Source organism: Cuculus canorus, chromosome 24 (genome assembly GCF_017976375.1).
Source record: "Cuculus canorus isolate bCucCan1 chromosome 24, bCucCan1.pri, whole genome shotgun sequence".
Lineage (NCBI taxonomy): Eukaryota > Metazoa > Chordata > Aves > Cuculiformes > Cuculidae > Cuculus > Cuculus canorus.
In genome coordinates, this window is record NC_071424.1 from 6257598 (window position 1) to 6274066 (window position 16469).

At 44.1% G+C, this 16469-nt stretch overlaps 1 protein-coding gene across 3 annotated transcripts in view; it reads left to right on the top strand.

Moving 5' to 3' along the window:
- CEPT1 (choline/ethanolamine phosphotransferase 1) overlaps positions 1-16469 on the top strand; it is a 33061-nt gene that overhangs the window by 9017 nt on the left and 7575 nt on the right. The window contains exon 5 of one of the 3 annotated variants that reach the window (XM_054087480.1): positions 6366-6558. In XM_054087480.1, the coding sequence (XP_053943455.1) occupies positions 6366-6558 (193 nt within the window). Of the gene's footprint in view, positions 1-6365; positions 6559-14520; positions 14606-16469 lie in introns of all 3 variants that reach the window. The other 2 variants (XM_054087481.1, XM_009560597.2) reach the window with 2 other exon arrangements.

Here is a 16469-nt window from a genome sequence, read left to right on the forward strand (position 1 = left end):
AATCTCAATACTGAATGTTTTTAGCTCCCTTTGAACTTTACAGGGCCCTGATAATTAACGTTTTCCTGTTATCAATTGGGGAACGCACCCCGCCTCCCCTGACTTTGGCATGTGCTTGACTTTACAGATGCAAGGATCAAACCAACCCAACTTGCCTTTGTGCTCCAGGCAAACTTGTGCTTCACCTTTGGTATTAACTGTGACTTTAACTTCTTGCTGTTGTGAGGAGTCTTTTGGAGACAGCATTTTGTGCCAGATGCTGTTGTTCTGCAAGGCCTTATGTTATGAGGATTTGATGATCCATCAATATGTAGCTAAATTAGAGAAGGCAATAAGCACACAAATGCATGTGTCTCTTAGATAAGAGAGCACAGTTGTAGTGCACACAATTGTGTCTTTATTTGCCCTGTGTCATAAGGTTTATAGATTGCCATAAGCTGATGTTCATTTCTCTGGCAAAAACTCAGATTATTTTTCCAGTTAACTGATTCTCCCTCTTTGATACTAGGGTTTTTTTCTGAAGCTTTCATTTCACCAATCATAAAACTGAAAAGAAGTCTGTATTTCATCTACCCTTTCAGAGTTAGTGGAGTGCACAGGCTTAGGTACTTTTACTCCTGAATAACTGGAATTTGAGACGGCTGGTAAAAGGAGCCAGGAAGGTCTCAGTGCACTGAAGCTTTTTCTTGTCTGTGTATCCTACAGTCACTCTGTTAAAAATACACTGAGGAGGCTGGGAAGAGTAGTGATGTTTTAGGAAAAAGGGCAGCATTTTTAACTTGCCTTCCATTCCAAAGAATCAGGAAAGAGCACATAGTTGGTTATCGCTTACTGTATTTCTGAGATGAGATTATGCCCAAGAAATTTCATTAGAGATCAACTCAATAAGCAAATTGGAAATGGCTCAGAAGAGCAGTAGACTGTCACAGGGCGAGATTAATAGTGTACTCCTTACACACAGCTCAGACTTGAACAATTAAATGCACAATCAACTTTGCTTGCTGAAAAAATCCATTGTCTTCATAAAACCAAGATAAATTAGTGTGTCAAATTGAGTGTCAGCTTGCAGAACAGAATGTCTGATGCGTGTATTGTCTCTGTCCCAGCTCTGAGAATCCACTGGGGCTGTGTCAGACTTGATCTGGAGAGCAGGAGTGTTCACCCTGAGGGAGAAGGAAATGGGATCGCTCCTGCTAAATTCCTACAGACCATTGCAGGTGGAGTAGGAGAACTATTAGTTTAATTGTTCCCTCATTACTGAATACATCACCTGTGCTGGTTCTTCTTCCCACTGACAACTGGGGAGCTGCCACACTGCTCTGGGACTGCAGGATGATCAGATGAGACAGTAGGGGTCTGGGATCTGTCTCCATCATTAAATGATCGTGAAATTTTATTAGATCTTGGCTTGGCAGCTGATGCAGAATTTTCAAAAAGCAACTCAGGTTGGTTAAACACCTCAAAAAAGATAGCTAGAGGTCAGTGTTGCTTAAGAATTCCTCATGAGGAAGCAGGAAGTGTCTCAAGGGGAGCTGGGTTGGCTACAGTGAAAGTCACTGTGAATAACATCAGAAGTGCAAAGGCAGCAGGGGCTGGCATGGGTAGGGTTGTTTTGTTTAAAAACAAACACCTAATCTGGGAGTGGGCTTATGACAGAGCAGGACACTTGAAGAAACAAAGGTGATTCTGAACTGCAGAACAACATTCAATGCTAAAGCAGTCCTGTACTTTGTTCTCCTGCTCTTGTTTCCAGCACAGTAACTGGTTTATCAAGACTGTGATATTGTGGTGCTGCAGTACAGAATGAGCTTTGTTTCTGGCTTCATCTTTATGGGTACAGCTGTGCCATAGCTGGGTTTCTTGTTTGAAACTCTGGGTTTTCCTCTGCATATCCTAAAAATCGGACCTGCAAGCTCCACTGGACCTCCACATGTCCATGTGGAAGCAGAGTTGGTATTTTAGGAACACTGTGCAGAAACTGGAGTCATTAGGGGATACGGTGCACAGACCCCGAAGGGAATTTGCCTCCCATTAGCTGGAGCCCAGAGGTAATTCCTAGATCTGGTTCTGCTGGATCCAAATTTATTCAACTTGGATTCAGTACTGCACTTGCTCACTGTTCTGGCTTCATGAAGGATCTTAAGAGATGTCTGTTCATGCAAGTTCGGGGCTGGATCCAACCTCTCAAGGTCAGTGCACAGCCAGTCTGGCTCTGCAGGAGCTGTCTCAAATCGGGGATAGCTCAAATGGAGCTGGAGCTGTCAGTCTGTGTCAAATCTGAGCTGGGTTCTGCATAGCAACTTGAGTGCAGTCTGCAGAATGCAGCACTGTGCGGGTGAAGACCTTGTGTGCTGGGCCGTGCAGCACTGGGGAGTACTAAGTCATACTTCAGAAACCCAGTGGAATCCCAGTTGGAGACATGAGGGTGCTGGTGCACTGCAGTCTGCAGCGTTTCTCCTATGAGTTACTGCATTGTCTGGTTTATTCCTCTGCTGTGAGGACAGGCTGAGAGAGTTGGGGTTGTTCAGCCTGGAGAAGAGAAGACTCTGTGAGACCTTAGAGCAGCTTCCAGAACTGAGAAGGACTCCAGGAAAGCTGGGGAGGGGCTTTTTACAAGGGTATGGAGTGACAGGAACAAGAGGGAATGGCTTTAAATTGGAGGAGGGAAGATTTAGATTGGACATTAGGAAGAAATTCTTCATGCTGAGGGTGGGGAGGCCCTGGCCCAGGTTGCCCAGAGCAGTGGTGGCTGCCCCATCCCTGGAGGGGTTCAAGGCAAGTTGGATGGGGCTTTGAGCCTCCTGATCCAGTGAGAGGTGTCCCTGCCCATGGCAGGGGGCTGGAACTGGATGGGCTTTAAGGTCCCTTCCAATCTGAACCATTCCATGATTCTATGATTCCTACCTTTCTGAATTGAAATATGGAAAGCTGGCATTAGTAGAAATTATAAAGGATGTGTATGTATATGTATGTATAGATCTGGATACCCACAGCATGGCAGAACTCAGTTTCTAAGGATGCTTCATGAAGGCCTGTCGGCAAACAGGGAGAGGAAGGATCAGTCCTTACCAGCTTTTATTGGAACTGAATAATTACAGATGTTCCTTCACTGCTTGAGTATTAGTCCCTAGAGAAAGCAAAAGCATTCGGGCTGTCTCACAAAACAGAGTTAGTGAGGAATGTTGTAGAATTTGGGTAAGCATTCTTGTTCAGTGACTTGTAGCAGTTGCACATAAGCTAGAGCCCACTTGGTAAAGGGCTGGTTTAGGAGGGAAGAGGGTAATTTGGTTAATCTAAGCCCTCTGGCCAGTACAGCCACTGAGGTATAAGGGAAAGGTTAGGAAATAAAGCTTTGTTTCAGAAAGCAGCTAAAATGGAGCCTTTCTCTGTAGCAGCTGGCAGAAGAGGAGTCCGTGTGGTGTCTTGGATAGACAATTCACAACAAATATCAGAACACAGAGATGGAAGCCTTCCAAGTCAAAGTTTAGCACAGCGAGTTCTTGCTCTTGGGAACAGCTCTGGGATCTCGTGACTGTGGTAGGAGATAAGGCAGTAATCTCTCTGATTAGACGGCTTAAATCTTCCCATTTTATGAGTTTTTCCAACACTTCTTGAAGCACTCTGACACCCTGGGTATTTGCAGAGGCAACTTTGAGGCTCAGTGGAGTCTCTTGGATGTCAGAGGGGGCTGAGTTTCTCTCTGCTTGCAGGAAGTGTATGTTGAAGCATTGGTGTGATGGGTGTTACATTTGCTGCCTGCAACCTGCTGCCTTCTGGGTTCTTTGGTTGCTCGTTGTCACCTGCCAGTATTTCTGTGATGCGTGCTGTGTGTCACATTGATATGTGTAAGTGCTTTACTACAGTGTAATACACACAGCTGACATTGCTGAGGGCTGAGGTGAGTGATGAGGGGTTTTTCCACATCTTCCTTATCTACCTTTCTATATCACAAGTTCCTTAGCAGTGTTTTAAACCAGGAACCAAGGAACCCTGTGCAGATATGCTGTTGCTGCTTTTTCTGCCTTTATCGTTGAAAGACCTTCTTGCTGCTCTGTGAAACTGAGCTTCAACATCATGGCCATGCGCTTCACCTCCTTATCTCCCTTGTGCGACCTTTAAACAATATTAGTGAGCAGCAAAAGATGGAATGTCTGTGTCATCTAAAGTGTGTTAACACAGGGAAAGGAGAAACACTTCTGGCTCATTTTTAATACTGTCTTTACTTCAACATGAATTTCCTGTAGTTGGAAATAGTTTTAATTAATATACTAATTTCTTTCTTCTGTACAGTTTGCTTTATTTATGCTGTTTGTGTTTCATTATGTCTGAGTGAAAATGCTGAGTTGGAATGAGTTAAGATTAAACTCCATAATAACTTTTAAAACTGAGCATTTGGACTTCCAGCATGTGATTCTTTTTCTTTCATGTTGTGATGATGAACATTCTCTTCTTGCTGCAGTGGCTCCCTTAAGAAAACAATCTTTTGTCTCATGCTTAGAGTTGTAGTTTTTTACCCAGCCTGAGTAATCCCACTTGTACGCTTGGTAGATACGACTGAGACAGATGGAGAAATCATCATTTCTCGGAGCAGAGCACTGCTGTGTGGAATATTAAATGGCAGATACAGCCCCTTGAGCCTCCCGGCCTTGCAACTTCTGTTTTCTGATGAGGCAAGAGCGTTTTTCTTGTCCGTTGTGTTTTGCCATGTGGAATCATTGCAATGAATTGTGTGCTGGGAGGGAGGAGCAGGAGGGTTGGTAAATGCCCCCACCTTTAGTTTCACACAATCTTAAAAAGAAGCTGTGCTAGATCAGCTTAATTGGCAGTGATGGATTTAGTTCAGAGCAATCTTCAGCGTAAGTGTCTGTTTCCTGTTGTTCTTGTTGACTTTCCCAGGAAATTTCTCCACTTTTTGAATACTTCGGTTCAACCGCTCTGGACCAGAGAAGAGTTGGCTGCAGCTCTTTGCGCTGACGCTTGGTTCCGTGGTGGCCCTTGTAAAGTGTAATGCCTTGTTTAATCCAGTGGTGCCTTTTAAAAATCACTCATGGAATATGCTTAATGAATTGGTACTGACAGGGGTGTATTCTGGGTGCATGACTAATGAATTGCCTGTGAATTGGCTCAAGATTCCTGCCAGCTTGACAAGAGAACTCAGCAGCAGGTAGCACACAAAATAAGGCTTGTCCCTGCCAGCATCCAAGTAGAGTTAAGCACATGCCGAGGTCGATAGCTCCTCATAAGCTTTCCTGGATAATGTTTGAAGTATGAATCCATGCCTGAATAATAAATATTGCTTACAGTGACAATGGAAAACAAGGAGAAACTGTAGCTGTCCAGAAGTGCCAAATTAGCAGTGGTATTTGGCCATGTGACTTCCTCTTCCTGTATTCCCTAAAATACCAAATGCCACCTTTCCCAGCTATATGCTGTGTTGTGTGCTATGCTAATTACACTGGAAAAGCTTATCTGATTGGACCTGAGTGCACGCTGTCAGCAGGTGTGGGGCTGCGCATCCGTACTGCACTTCTTAAGCTCTGTGAGTGCGAGCCTGATTGAAAAGGTTCATCAAGGAACCAACATTCATCGCCTGCCCTGTTACCGTGTGGCAGCCTGCACGCTTGTTCCAAGTGTACTTTGCTAAGTGCTGCAGTAAATGGGGTCTCTCTTATGGCTGAGTTTTACTACTCAATTATTTTTTTTAGATTAGATGTTTTGATGTAATTTTAATTTGGTCACACTTCAAAATATTTTGTTATCAAATGCTATAAATCTGTTTCACCGTAGCAGTAGTTATGACTCCATCACAAACTGTCACAAAATATACTACAGTGTATTTTTCTTCCCTTTCTGTCAGGGGTGAAAAAATGATGTATGCAGAATGGAGTTTGGTGTCCCCCGAGTAGGGATCCAGAGCTCACTCAGCATCTTCTGGCATTATTTGCCAAGGAGCTGGGTGCAGGGAGCTGTAACTTGGGTTTTCCCCTTGGAGGTGGCAAACTGAAGATGCAATCTGTGCTTCTGCTCGGCAGAAAATGGGCAGTAGCATCTTCAGATGAAGGATTATGAATTCAGTGCCATTTGGAGATTCGAGCATGGGACAGGGAGACAAGAGGTCCTGAATTGGGTTTGATGATGAATGTTATTTGCTGTGACTTAAAGTAAAGAATTTCACTTTGTTTCCTTGTGGACACACCAATGACTGTGTTTGTATGTGTGTTGGAGTGGTAAAACTGCACATTGGAGAAGCTCTGTATGGAGTTTGAATGTGTAAAATGTTATCTGGGTTACAATATAATACTCTCTTTTTGTGGTCATTAATTCCTTTCCTTTGACCTTTGAATTCTCTCACTGCTGTACAATAGCTCTCTGGATTTTGTTCTTTATGCCGTAACTGAAGCTCCATATAATGGTTCCCTGCAACTGAAGCGCTCGGGACAATGTTTTGAAATGTTTCTTTCCCTCGCGCGTAGATTTGATGTTACGGAGTCCATGCTCTGTACCATAGCGATCCAGCTCCTCACAGGAACTCTAGGGCCCTGGATCTGGAACTGCACGGTAAAACGAGTGTGAATTCTGTCTGTGAGCAATGGCATGGACTAAGCAGAGACAGCGCCTTTGTCATGCACAGAGTTAGTGGGACATCAGAAGCATCTTTCCAAGGGTGATTCACAGGTGTTTTAATCTGTGGGAAAAACTGTTTGTGAAATATGAATGAGCAGTAAAAATCTGACCCAACTGGAAACACTTTTACTTGAAAACAAAGCAAAAACCTGCGTGTTAAACCGAGGAGTTTGCTTCAAACGTTTACTTTTGGTCTTGTCACAGTTCTGGCTTCCCCTAAAGGAGACCCAGGGCTGTGGGAGCCGCGCTGTGCCGGGGCTGCAGTGATTCTGTTGGAACTGCTTTATACAGTTGCAGAAATTTTTTTGGTTGCTGCTGTTTAAATACCTTTTGACCAGAAAGAAAGAATTGCTTGGCTGTTTCAGGGATCCATACACTGTGCAAAAGACGAAAACATCACCAGTGAGGGGTTAGAAGTGCCTGTTTGGGGTACACCACTTACCTATATGGATTGATCACTTAGCTGGGCTTCTCGCTTCATTATTCTGTAACTTCATTTCCTGTTTGTCTTCATCTTCAAAATGCTTTTTCTTCTTTCTATGTTACATATACCCTTCTCCCCTCTGCTTGACTGCTCTTGAGAAAGGACTTTCTCATCCTTGATTCAGCTTTTACACATTGGTTATAGGTAGAGTTCCCTCCCAATAAAATTGGGAGGTATTAACAGTGAGTCGGTTGGGTTCCTTGCTGTTTCTCATAGTTGCCAAGAGTTTTTCTTCGATTGTTGAGGGTGTAAGGATAGTTTTTTGATAGCTGCCTTAGAACCGCATCAGTTGTAAATAGAACTGACGTGTATTTTTCTGGTGGCTTGGTTGTGCACTGTTCATTAAACTTGCATTGATGCAAATTATGCCTTTTTTTTTTTTTCATGTAATGGGTTCGGCGATTTCTGCTTTCACGATGCTGTTAGTCTTTAGTTACCAGTGCTCCTATTGATCTGACAATATCAGCACTTTGGTAAATCACTGTGTGTGTCATCCACTGCCTCCATCTGGCACCGTGAGCCAAGTGCCAGCTTGGTGTACTCGTAACTTCTAAATACTCAGAGAGGCTGGAAGTGCTCCATGTCAGGAAATGGTTGTGTAACAAGCAGTGACTTGAGGGAAGGAAGCGTTCCATCAAGGTTTTTGCCTGGTGTGATCTGTCCAAAGAGAGTAAGGGCAGGAAATACCTACCTTTAGTGTAGGAAAATAAAAACAAATCCCATAGTACCAAACACTTAAAGACTGCCACAGCCACCCAGGGGTATGAAGGTGATGTCAGAGGAAGCAACTCGAGTTCTATAATGGAAGCGAGCTGTTTAGACTGGACAAGGACAAATTGCCGTCTTGTGAAGGAGAGAGGGAAGAGTTTGGATCCTCTACGCAAGTGAGTGGGAGCTGATGGAGTTGTTGGTGTGTGGAGCCCACCAATGCTCTCGGCTCGTGGAAAGGATGGTGATACAGCTGCCAGGTGAGAAGGAATTTGTTTTGCTAATGAATGCAGTAGGATTGGGGGGGGTGTGGGTTGAGCCAGACAGAGTGCTTTGGCACTTCTGCTGCTATACCAGAACACTGAGGATTTGCCTGGGACAAGTCACCTCGTGCATGCTAATCTTAACCAGTTCTCATGAGACCCCACCTGGAGTATTGTGTACAATTCTGGAATTCCCAACATAAGGAGGACATAGAACTGTTTTAACGAGTCCAGAAGAGGCTACAAAGATGAGCTCAGGGCTGAAGCACATCCCGTATGAGGACAGGATGAGGGAGTTGGGATTGTGGTCAGCCTGGAGAGGAGAAGGCTCAAGGGAGACCTTAGAGCAGCCTGTAGTACCTAAAGGGGCTCCAGGAAAGCTGCGGAGGGACTTTTTAACGAGGGCCTGGGGTGGTGGGTCAAGGGGGAACATCTTTAAATTGGAAGGGGGAAGATTTAGTTTAGACATTAGGAGGAAATCCTTCACTGTGAGAGTGGGGAGGCTCTGGCCCAGGTTGCCCAGAGCAGTGGTGGCTGCCCCATCCCTGGAGGTGTTCAAGGTGAGTTGGATGGGGCTTTGAGCCCCCTGATCCAGTGGGAGGTGTCCCTGCCTATGGCAGGGGCTGGAACTGGATGGGTTTTAAGGTCCGTTCCAAACCAGTTCCATGATGCTATGATACTAAATTACAGAACAGACTTAATTACCTTCTTAAATTCTTCCATATGTTTCAGATGTCTTCTAGTATCTTTATTTCTAGTCGTAACTAATAAATACGGGTGCTGCTGCTGCTGAGTCCTTTACTCGGAACACCCAGCATCACGTGTACTTTACTCTATTTGGAGTCAGGAGTTGTAGGGCTTGATTTCAGTGCTGCACCATCTGATAACTGTTTCACACCACAAACACTTGCAGTGAGAAAGTATAATGGTACACCCCTGTCTGGGAAATACTGCATGACTTGGTCAAACATGGAGTGCCTCCATTGCAGGGCTTGAAGCACCAAAACTCTGCCCTGTGCTGGACAGTGAGGCTGCTCAGTTACTGAGGAGGAGAGAAAGCCTTGAATGGCTGGAGAAAGCTGGAGTTTGCTTATACCTTCCTGTGGAGGAATTATTTAAAACCATGAGAGCTGGAAACAATGGAAAACAAAAATATGTTGGGAATTAGGTTAGGATAAAATTTTACTCTAAATTGCAGAATCCTACAGGGCTTCGGCCCTGCCTCTCTTCCCGCTGCGCTGCAATGTCAGCTTGCAGTGCTTGTGCTGTTGGAATGGGACCTTGCCTGGTCATGCTGTCAGCTCATGCTTTGGGGGTTTGTCAAAAACTGGGCAGTTTGAGCACGGTTCAGCCACCCACACAGGAATTGCAAATGAAAGTGTTGAAGGGTCTGTAAAATAGTCAGACTTCTATAAGAAACAAAATGTTAAAATAATACTGCTCCTAATTATCTATGTCCAGAAATAGAAGTTTGAGAACTAGAAGGTAATCTGCATTCATTCATCTGCAGGCACGACGAGGGTGGAGAGATGAGGAGTAAAAGGTGGGTGCAGTCGAACACCTTGCGGTCTCGCAGACTGGGAGGAGGCCTTGCAGCTCTGTGTGTGTTCTACTGTCCTGTGCTTTTAGATAGACAGGGAGTGAGGGGCAAAACGTGCATTTAAAACCTCATATCTCATATGCTTTATCTGAATTAAAATGCTCAGATATCCTTGCTTACAGCCTTTAATTCACCAAGGCGGCTGTTGCAGTGGTGGTGACATTATCTTTTCTAGTCCCGCCTTGCCACCTTCAGCTCTGCAGAGTTGCTGTTACTCCTCCCTAACATTAGTTTGCTGCAGGCAGTTTGTTTCAGGGTCATTTTGGTGTTCTTCTCAGCCTCACAACAAGATATTTTGTCTTGGCTTTTTTGGTTTGTTAAACTATTGAGTCAAGGTTCTTCGTTGCTTTGTCTTCAGTGTTTGATCTTTGTTTCCTGGTTCTTTGCTTGGCTGTTCCTCGTGACCTTAAAAACTTGATTCAGGGTCTTCTGTTTATTTTCTAAAAGATGAAAAAGCCCCTGTTTTTTTTGAAGAAGTGGTCGTTGGAACTCGGCTGCTGTGTGTCTTTTGAGGAACTGTGATGATAACTTTACACCTATCTATTGTAGCAGGGATGCGTCTTGGGGGAAGCAATTTGTTTCATTTTCTTCATTTCATAGGAATAGTGGATCCATCATGCGTTGTGCCCTGTGTTTCTGCATCATCCTAGCAACACAAATGGTTTGGGCAATGCTGACATGACTCAATTTGTCAGGAAGCATCAGGCAGAAAAACTGTCAGGTCAGGGGAAGTGTGGCGCTAGCGATTGCTGAAAATATTACAGCTGAGAGGCTTTAAGAAACTCTGGAGTTGAGCTGCAGAATTCATGCTGCTTACTCTTTCTACTTTTTTTTTTTTCTTAGGATGTGCACTGTAGCATTTAAATGCATAAATAAATACAAACACTAGGAGGAAATAGAACCAACCAGACTTAGAACTGGCAGATTCCCTTCTTGCTTGGAAATGTTTGTACTTTTGTACCAGGCTCCTGGCTGTGTGCGGTAATTAAAGAGGGAGTCCTGCAGCATCAAAGGCCTTTCCCGCTTTTGATTTCTCAATGCTGTGAAGTTTTCTTCCTCGAGGAACACGTGTTTGTGCATTGAAGCTAAAAATGCTTCTCTGTCAGTTGATAACCGATCCACTACTCCAGTTTTTCTGCTTTCCTTATCATAGGAAGAGGCGCTCCAATGTGCAGTGGAACACCCATAGTGCTCTTAATGTACTGTTTAAGCAGGAATGTTATCACCCTGCTTTGCAAATCATTTCCGTAGCCACTAAAGTGAGCTATCTGTATTTTCCCTCAAGAGGCCAGCAGAGGTAGTACAGAGGCTTTAGTTGGTCTCCATCCGCACTGAGCATCCGCTTTCCCTGCAGCCCCTCTTTTCTCCTAGTTCTAACAGAGTTCAGAAACTCTGTGGTGAGAGGCAGTTTATGGGTCTCTGTTAGTGGCCCATTTTATCTTGGAACAATTCATAACCATGAGTTAATCATTACAGCATAGAAAGGAATGTCCTCTAGGCTGCCTGATGTGTTGGCATTTTCCAGGTAGTGCCATATATTACCTTTGCTCAGTACTTTTCTTGATAAAACCATTGCTGCTTTGCTTTCTCATTGCAATCTTTCACTTCCACTGTGTTCTGTTTTAAGGGCTGTTCAGGGCTTATGAATGCTGGGAGTGGTTCACTTGTGTCGCAGTAGGAAGCTTGAACTTGCTCCCATTTATTCCTCCTTTTACTCCTCTGTCATCTAGGTCTGTAGCTGCACCGTCACTTTGACTCAGCACTGTTCAGGTGCCAAGAAAGGCAGTGCTGACCTTCCTCTGCTCTCTCCTTTGCGCTTGCATCTTCACGAGGCCATGTAACATGGAGAAGGAAAGCTGTTATGCTGGAAATTGGGACAGGAACTTTTATTTTTGCTTCTTCTTAGATAAGGCTGTTTTAGCTAAGCTGATTTTTCAATCAAGTTGACAGTGTGAGGCTCTAGTGCTGGCATAAGGGAGAGAGTGGGCTTTGGGGGAGAATGTGGTTGGGCTTTAGAGAAGCCAGGACGACTGCTCCTTTTAGCAGCAGCATGGCTTTATTCCAGCTCATGCTGTAGTTGCACGGTCATCTTGAATTCAAGTTAAATGAATAGAGGAAGAGCATGCCTCCTTTCCCTTTCACCCAGCTTCTGTTTCCAAATGCTGTTCCCTTTTGTGGTCTAGCCTCTAGGAGCTGCTCTCTGGACCCTGTATTCCTAGATTTCTGAGTTTTGGCCATTTGACACTGCAGAAAAAAAAAATGCACTGGGTAATTCCAGCACCAGGCATGTGCTCTGCTGGTGTCGAGCATGTCATCCAGCTGTGATTTTAATAAACAATAGGATGTTCCCAATCCTTCTTCATCCTTGGCCTTAGGAACTTATACTTAACTTTAGGTGCTAGTTTAGGCGTTTAGTTTCTCCTCAATTCATTTTGTCTTTGTCTTCTCTCTCAAGAGCCCTTTAGTGTTAAAATCTTCTCTTTGTGTAGATTCAAAGTTAGGACTCATATTTGCTCTGCAATAAGAGATTCTTCTAACAAGTTAGGGAGGAGTTTTTAACCAAATACACTTGCAGTTCATTGCTGAACCCTTTCCAGCTGCCTGATGCTGTTTTTAGTTGAGATGGGGAGTGCGAAACTACAAGCTGTGGAGCAAAGATTGTACCTTGGCAGAAGGAAGCTCATGCCTTCTCCCTAACCTGAATCCAGGCACGGCATCCATGGGTTTGGTTTGGCTCCTGGTTTTGTGTAGGGTTTATCTTTCAGAATACCTTGTCTTTAATGAGCTGAAACTTTTTTGAAGTATGACCTTCCTCCATTTTGCATTAAGATTGCTGCTGCCTGAGGAAACCTGTTTAACTGCCCAATGAGAGCTGTGAACTTGAGTTATCCCATTAGTTCTTAGTCAACGTTTCCATGAGCTTTCTCAGTTGTTTTATGCTCTTTGAGGTCACTGACAGCAGTGGTGAAATAGGCTGAATTCATTCCTGTTTAACCTGTGTGGATTCACCAAACTCTTTCAGCCTTTTCTCAGTTGGACACACTGAGAATACATTTCCGTGCTGACTCCAAAGTGAGGAGGAAACAATTTGCATTTAATCAGATATTTTCTATAGCTCTTCTCTTGCAACTGCTCTTTCTGAGCAGTTTTACTTTTTCTTGCAGAGTGGCTCAATGGCTTAATTTGTGTGAGGGCTGAAAATGTGGATTTTTAGAACATGCTTTCCTCCTTGCGGAAATTAATTTTTCCCCTAGCTGGTTCTGATTGCCTTACAGGGTTATTGAACAGATCAAATATAGGAGAACCCCTGAGGATATTTCACATGTGTCTTGTATCTCTGTGCTTGCTGTGGTGAAAAGAAAATTTACAAAGCAAAGACATCTAGAGGAAACTGTCTTTTATTGGAACCTTCTCTAGATTTCCCCCAACAGCTTTGGCTGAACTTCCCCATTGTATGCTGAGAGTTGGGTTTAGTTCCTGACTATCCCTGCTTTCCCATCTGCTTTATCCTCTGTGCTCCCCTCTGCTGCTGTTGCTTGTTTGTGTGTGACTTTGGGAGTGAGCAGTGGTGGTTTCCATCGGTGATAGCCAGGGGCTGAGTCCCTCATACGCTGCTTGTCTGCTGTCAGCAGTGCCACCACATGCAGATTCTACTGTTCCATAGGATGGTTTGGCTTGGAAGGGACCTTGGAGATCATCCAGTTCTAACCCCGATGCCATGGGCAGCTCCATGGGTGTTCTACTCTTGGAGTTGTTCAGAAAGTCTCCTGGCTGATGGAATGGTGATGTACATGCAGTTGGAGATGGATGCAGTGTTTTTACAGCAGCCACCACTTGGTGAATGCATATTAGGATAAGAGACTGCATGGAATACCACATACTGGTGCCCTTCTGCTTTCTTATGCTTTGGGGAATCTTCCCTGGGAGCTGAGTGCAGCCTCATGAGGATCCCTCGTGCATATGGACCTGCTGCCTAAACACAACTGTGTTTTGTTCAGACTGGAGATGCTCTGATGAGAGGATCCACTCCAAAACTGGAACAAAGGCTGTGGAAGAAAACTTGGTGGCAGACTGATCAGATACTAAACTTCATTAAACCCTACCCTTACACTCACCTAAGGCACACAGGCGAAATAACCTCCTGGAACCGTTATTCCCTGAAGCCTGTGCAGGTGCTATCCACAATGTTTTTGTAAGAGCAGAGCTTGTGTTTTCAATAAGTGATTTAAGTCTTTTTAGGTAGAACTGTGCTATTAGAGATTAGGAATATGCCATAAATGTTTCAAACTGTCTCACAGAGCCTCCACAGAACACAGTGGTGTGGTAAGACCGGAGGTGGCCTGTCTGCGTGCTGGAGACTGAACTGTGTCAGCTTCAGCGCTGCAGCTGCCTGCACCACTTACATTTACATAAACTTCAGGGATTCATGCTTTTTTTAAAGTTTGATGCTATTCGTAGGGAGCATGAAAAAATAGGGTAGCGGATATAATGGGAAATAAAACCAGCTTTCCTGCATTTTTTTCATTTGAAATAAATTCTTACTTTGGTGAGCAAGGTTAAAACTGAATATCTATTTCTGCAGCTGGTGGCCAATGAAGAGTTCCAACTGTTTCTTCTGGCAAAATGGGTTTTTATGGCACTGTGAAATAAAACATAGAGCACGACACGGCTCTTAATTGTAGCAATAAAACTAAAATATATTTTTGCTTTCCAAATTACTTAGAAATTTTGCCTGATTTTGACACTGTGCATGACAGAGGAGAGCTGCCGAGCTTGCAAATAACGGACTGGGAATTGCTTTCAATAACTGTGCTTTTCTTTGGCTTTTTGTACCTAATCAGAATTGATGTGACTGAAGTACAAATCTTCATAATACTCATGCACTTACTGGCAGTGATCGGAGGACCTCCTTTTTGGCAATCTCTGGTAACTTTGTTCATGTTCTTTTTTTACCCTTTTTGATGCTCTCATACACAGGAAGAGCTGCCTGCATGCAGCAGCACGGCTGAATTTGTGCGGGGAAGGGCTCGTTCCTCCTCATGAATGGAAATACCCTTCCTAAGCACTGGTCCCATGGCAGTGACTGCGTTCTGGTTCTACCAGAATTCTTGAACAAGCAGTTACTGTCTCCTGTGTTTACAGGTAGAACGTTATCAAACACTGCACAAACTGACTTGTGCCTTCCCTGCAGACCATCCTCCTTGGAGAGAGCTGGCCCAAATGGGAACAAATTCCATGCACGAGCCAGACCAGCAGCAGGAGTCCTGAACTGGTCTGGGGATACCAGGCAGATGCTTGGAGAGCAGTTGGTAACCATCAAGAGATAATTTGGCCTGAATGTGGCTGACAGCTCTTAGTTGTGTGAGGAGGGGGGAAAAAAATCGTGTGTTTTTATTCTGGTTTAGTTTAGTTTTTTTCCCCCTTTTTTATTTTTTTTTATAGTGGTAAGCATCCTAATTGGGAAAGTTGGCTGTCCCAGGCTGGTGCGTGAGGATCCTGGATGTGTTACGTAGGCTCACCAAGCCCTGTCGGCTGGCAGCTTATAGGCTCTGTTTGCATTCCTGAAGCCACGCTGGGCTGTCGAAATAGCATTGCCCAGAGAAAAGCATATCTGTGCATATGGAAATAGAGCAAATTCCTGTAAATGCCATCTACAGCGTGGATTTCCTGGAGGCTTCTCTTTCCTGAGCATTGATCTTGTCTGTGGACTTGATAAATCCTCCTCTTGAGGAGGATAAAGAAATCTTGATTTGCACTGAAACCAAGAGATGGTCAAAAATTACTGAAATGTCCGCCCAAATTGATGAATTTCTAATCTGCTTCCTGTAACTGGAGAAATGAACCCGCTAACACCGATGAGAACATCTGGAAAAAGGCACTAACCTTGGCTACCCCAGTTTTGCTATGTGTGCTCTCAGGCTTAAAAACCTAGCTCCCCCCAGTGAATTGTGTAAACTCTGCAGAAATATGAGTGCAGAGAGAACACGTTCTAAAAAAGAGGCTACAAGGCAGCATTTTGGAGCCACACTCTTGCAGAGGTTTGTGTGGTCAACACCTCTGTGCAGTCATTGCTCTGCATAACAAATCAGGTTTTTCTCAACCCATGACATTAGTTTCCTTTTTCCCTTTATGAAAAAAAGAGGGGGAAATGCTGCCAGGCAGCCTTTGGCACAGTTCAGCGCAAGGGGATGTTGATGGGAGCTTAGAAATTGTTCTCTTGTGTATTTAATAACTTAAATAACCCTGTAAAATAAGCTATTAAATCACCCTTTTCAGCAAAATCTTGAACGCTCGCAGAGGTTCTGGGCTGCTGCAGTGTTTGGCCAAGTCAGCTCCCAGAGGATTGAACTATTTGAACCCCGGTGTTGGATGGATCAAGACATTTCTCCAGAGAACAATCTTGATTGGGTTTCTCATGCAAATCGGGAATTTGTCATTCAACTTTTGGGATTTTGGGTCTGTTTTGAGATAATTGTTATTTACTACTGTCAGAGCCAAGTAGCTCACACAACCCTTCTTTACCCTGCTAATCCTTTCATGATTTATATGATGGCAAAATTGGTGGTTTGGCATTTTCAGTTTGTTTCTGTTTGAGTGGAAGAAATAACAGAATACAATGTGGTTGTGTGCTCAAACATTCCACTTTCTGACGCTAATGTGTGAGAAGCAAAACAATCTGAAAGGGCTAAATGCAGAATTGCGTATTTTGTCAATTATTGCTTTTATTAGCTGTCTTTCTTTCCACAAAACGGTGTGTACCTGTGCTGGCTTCCTCCTCTCTGTTGGTGTG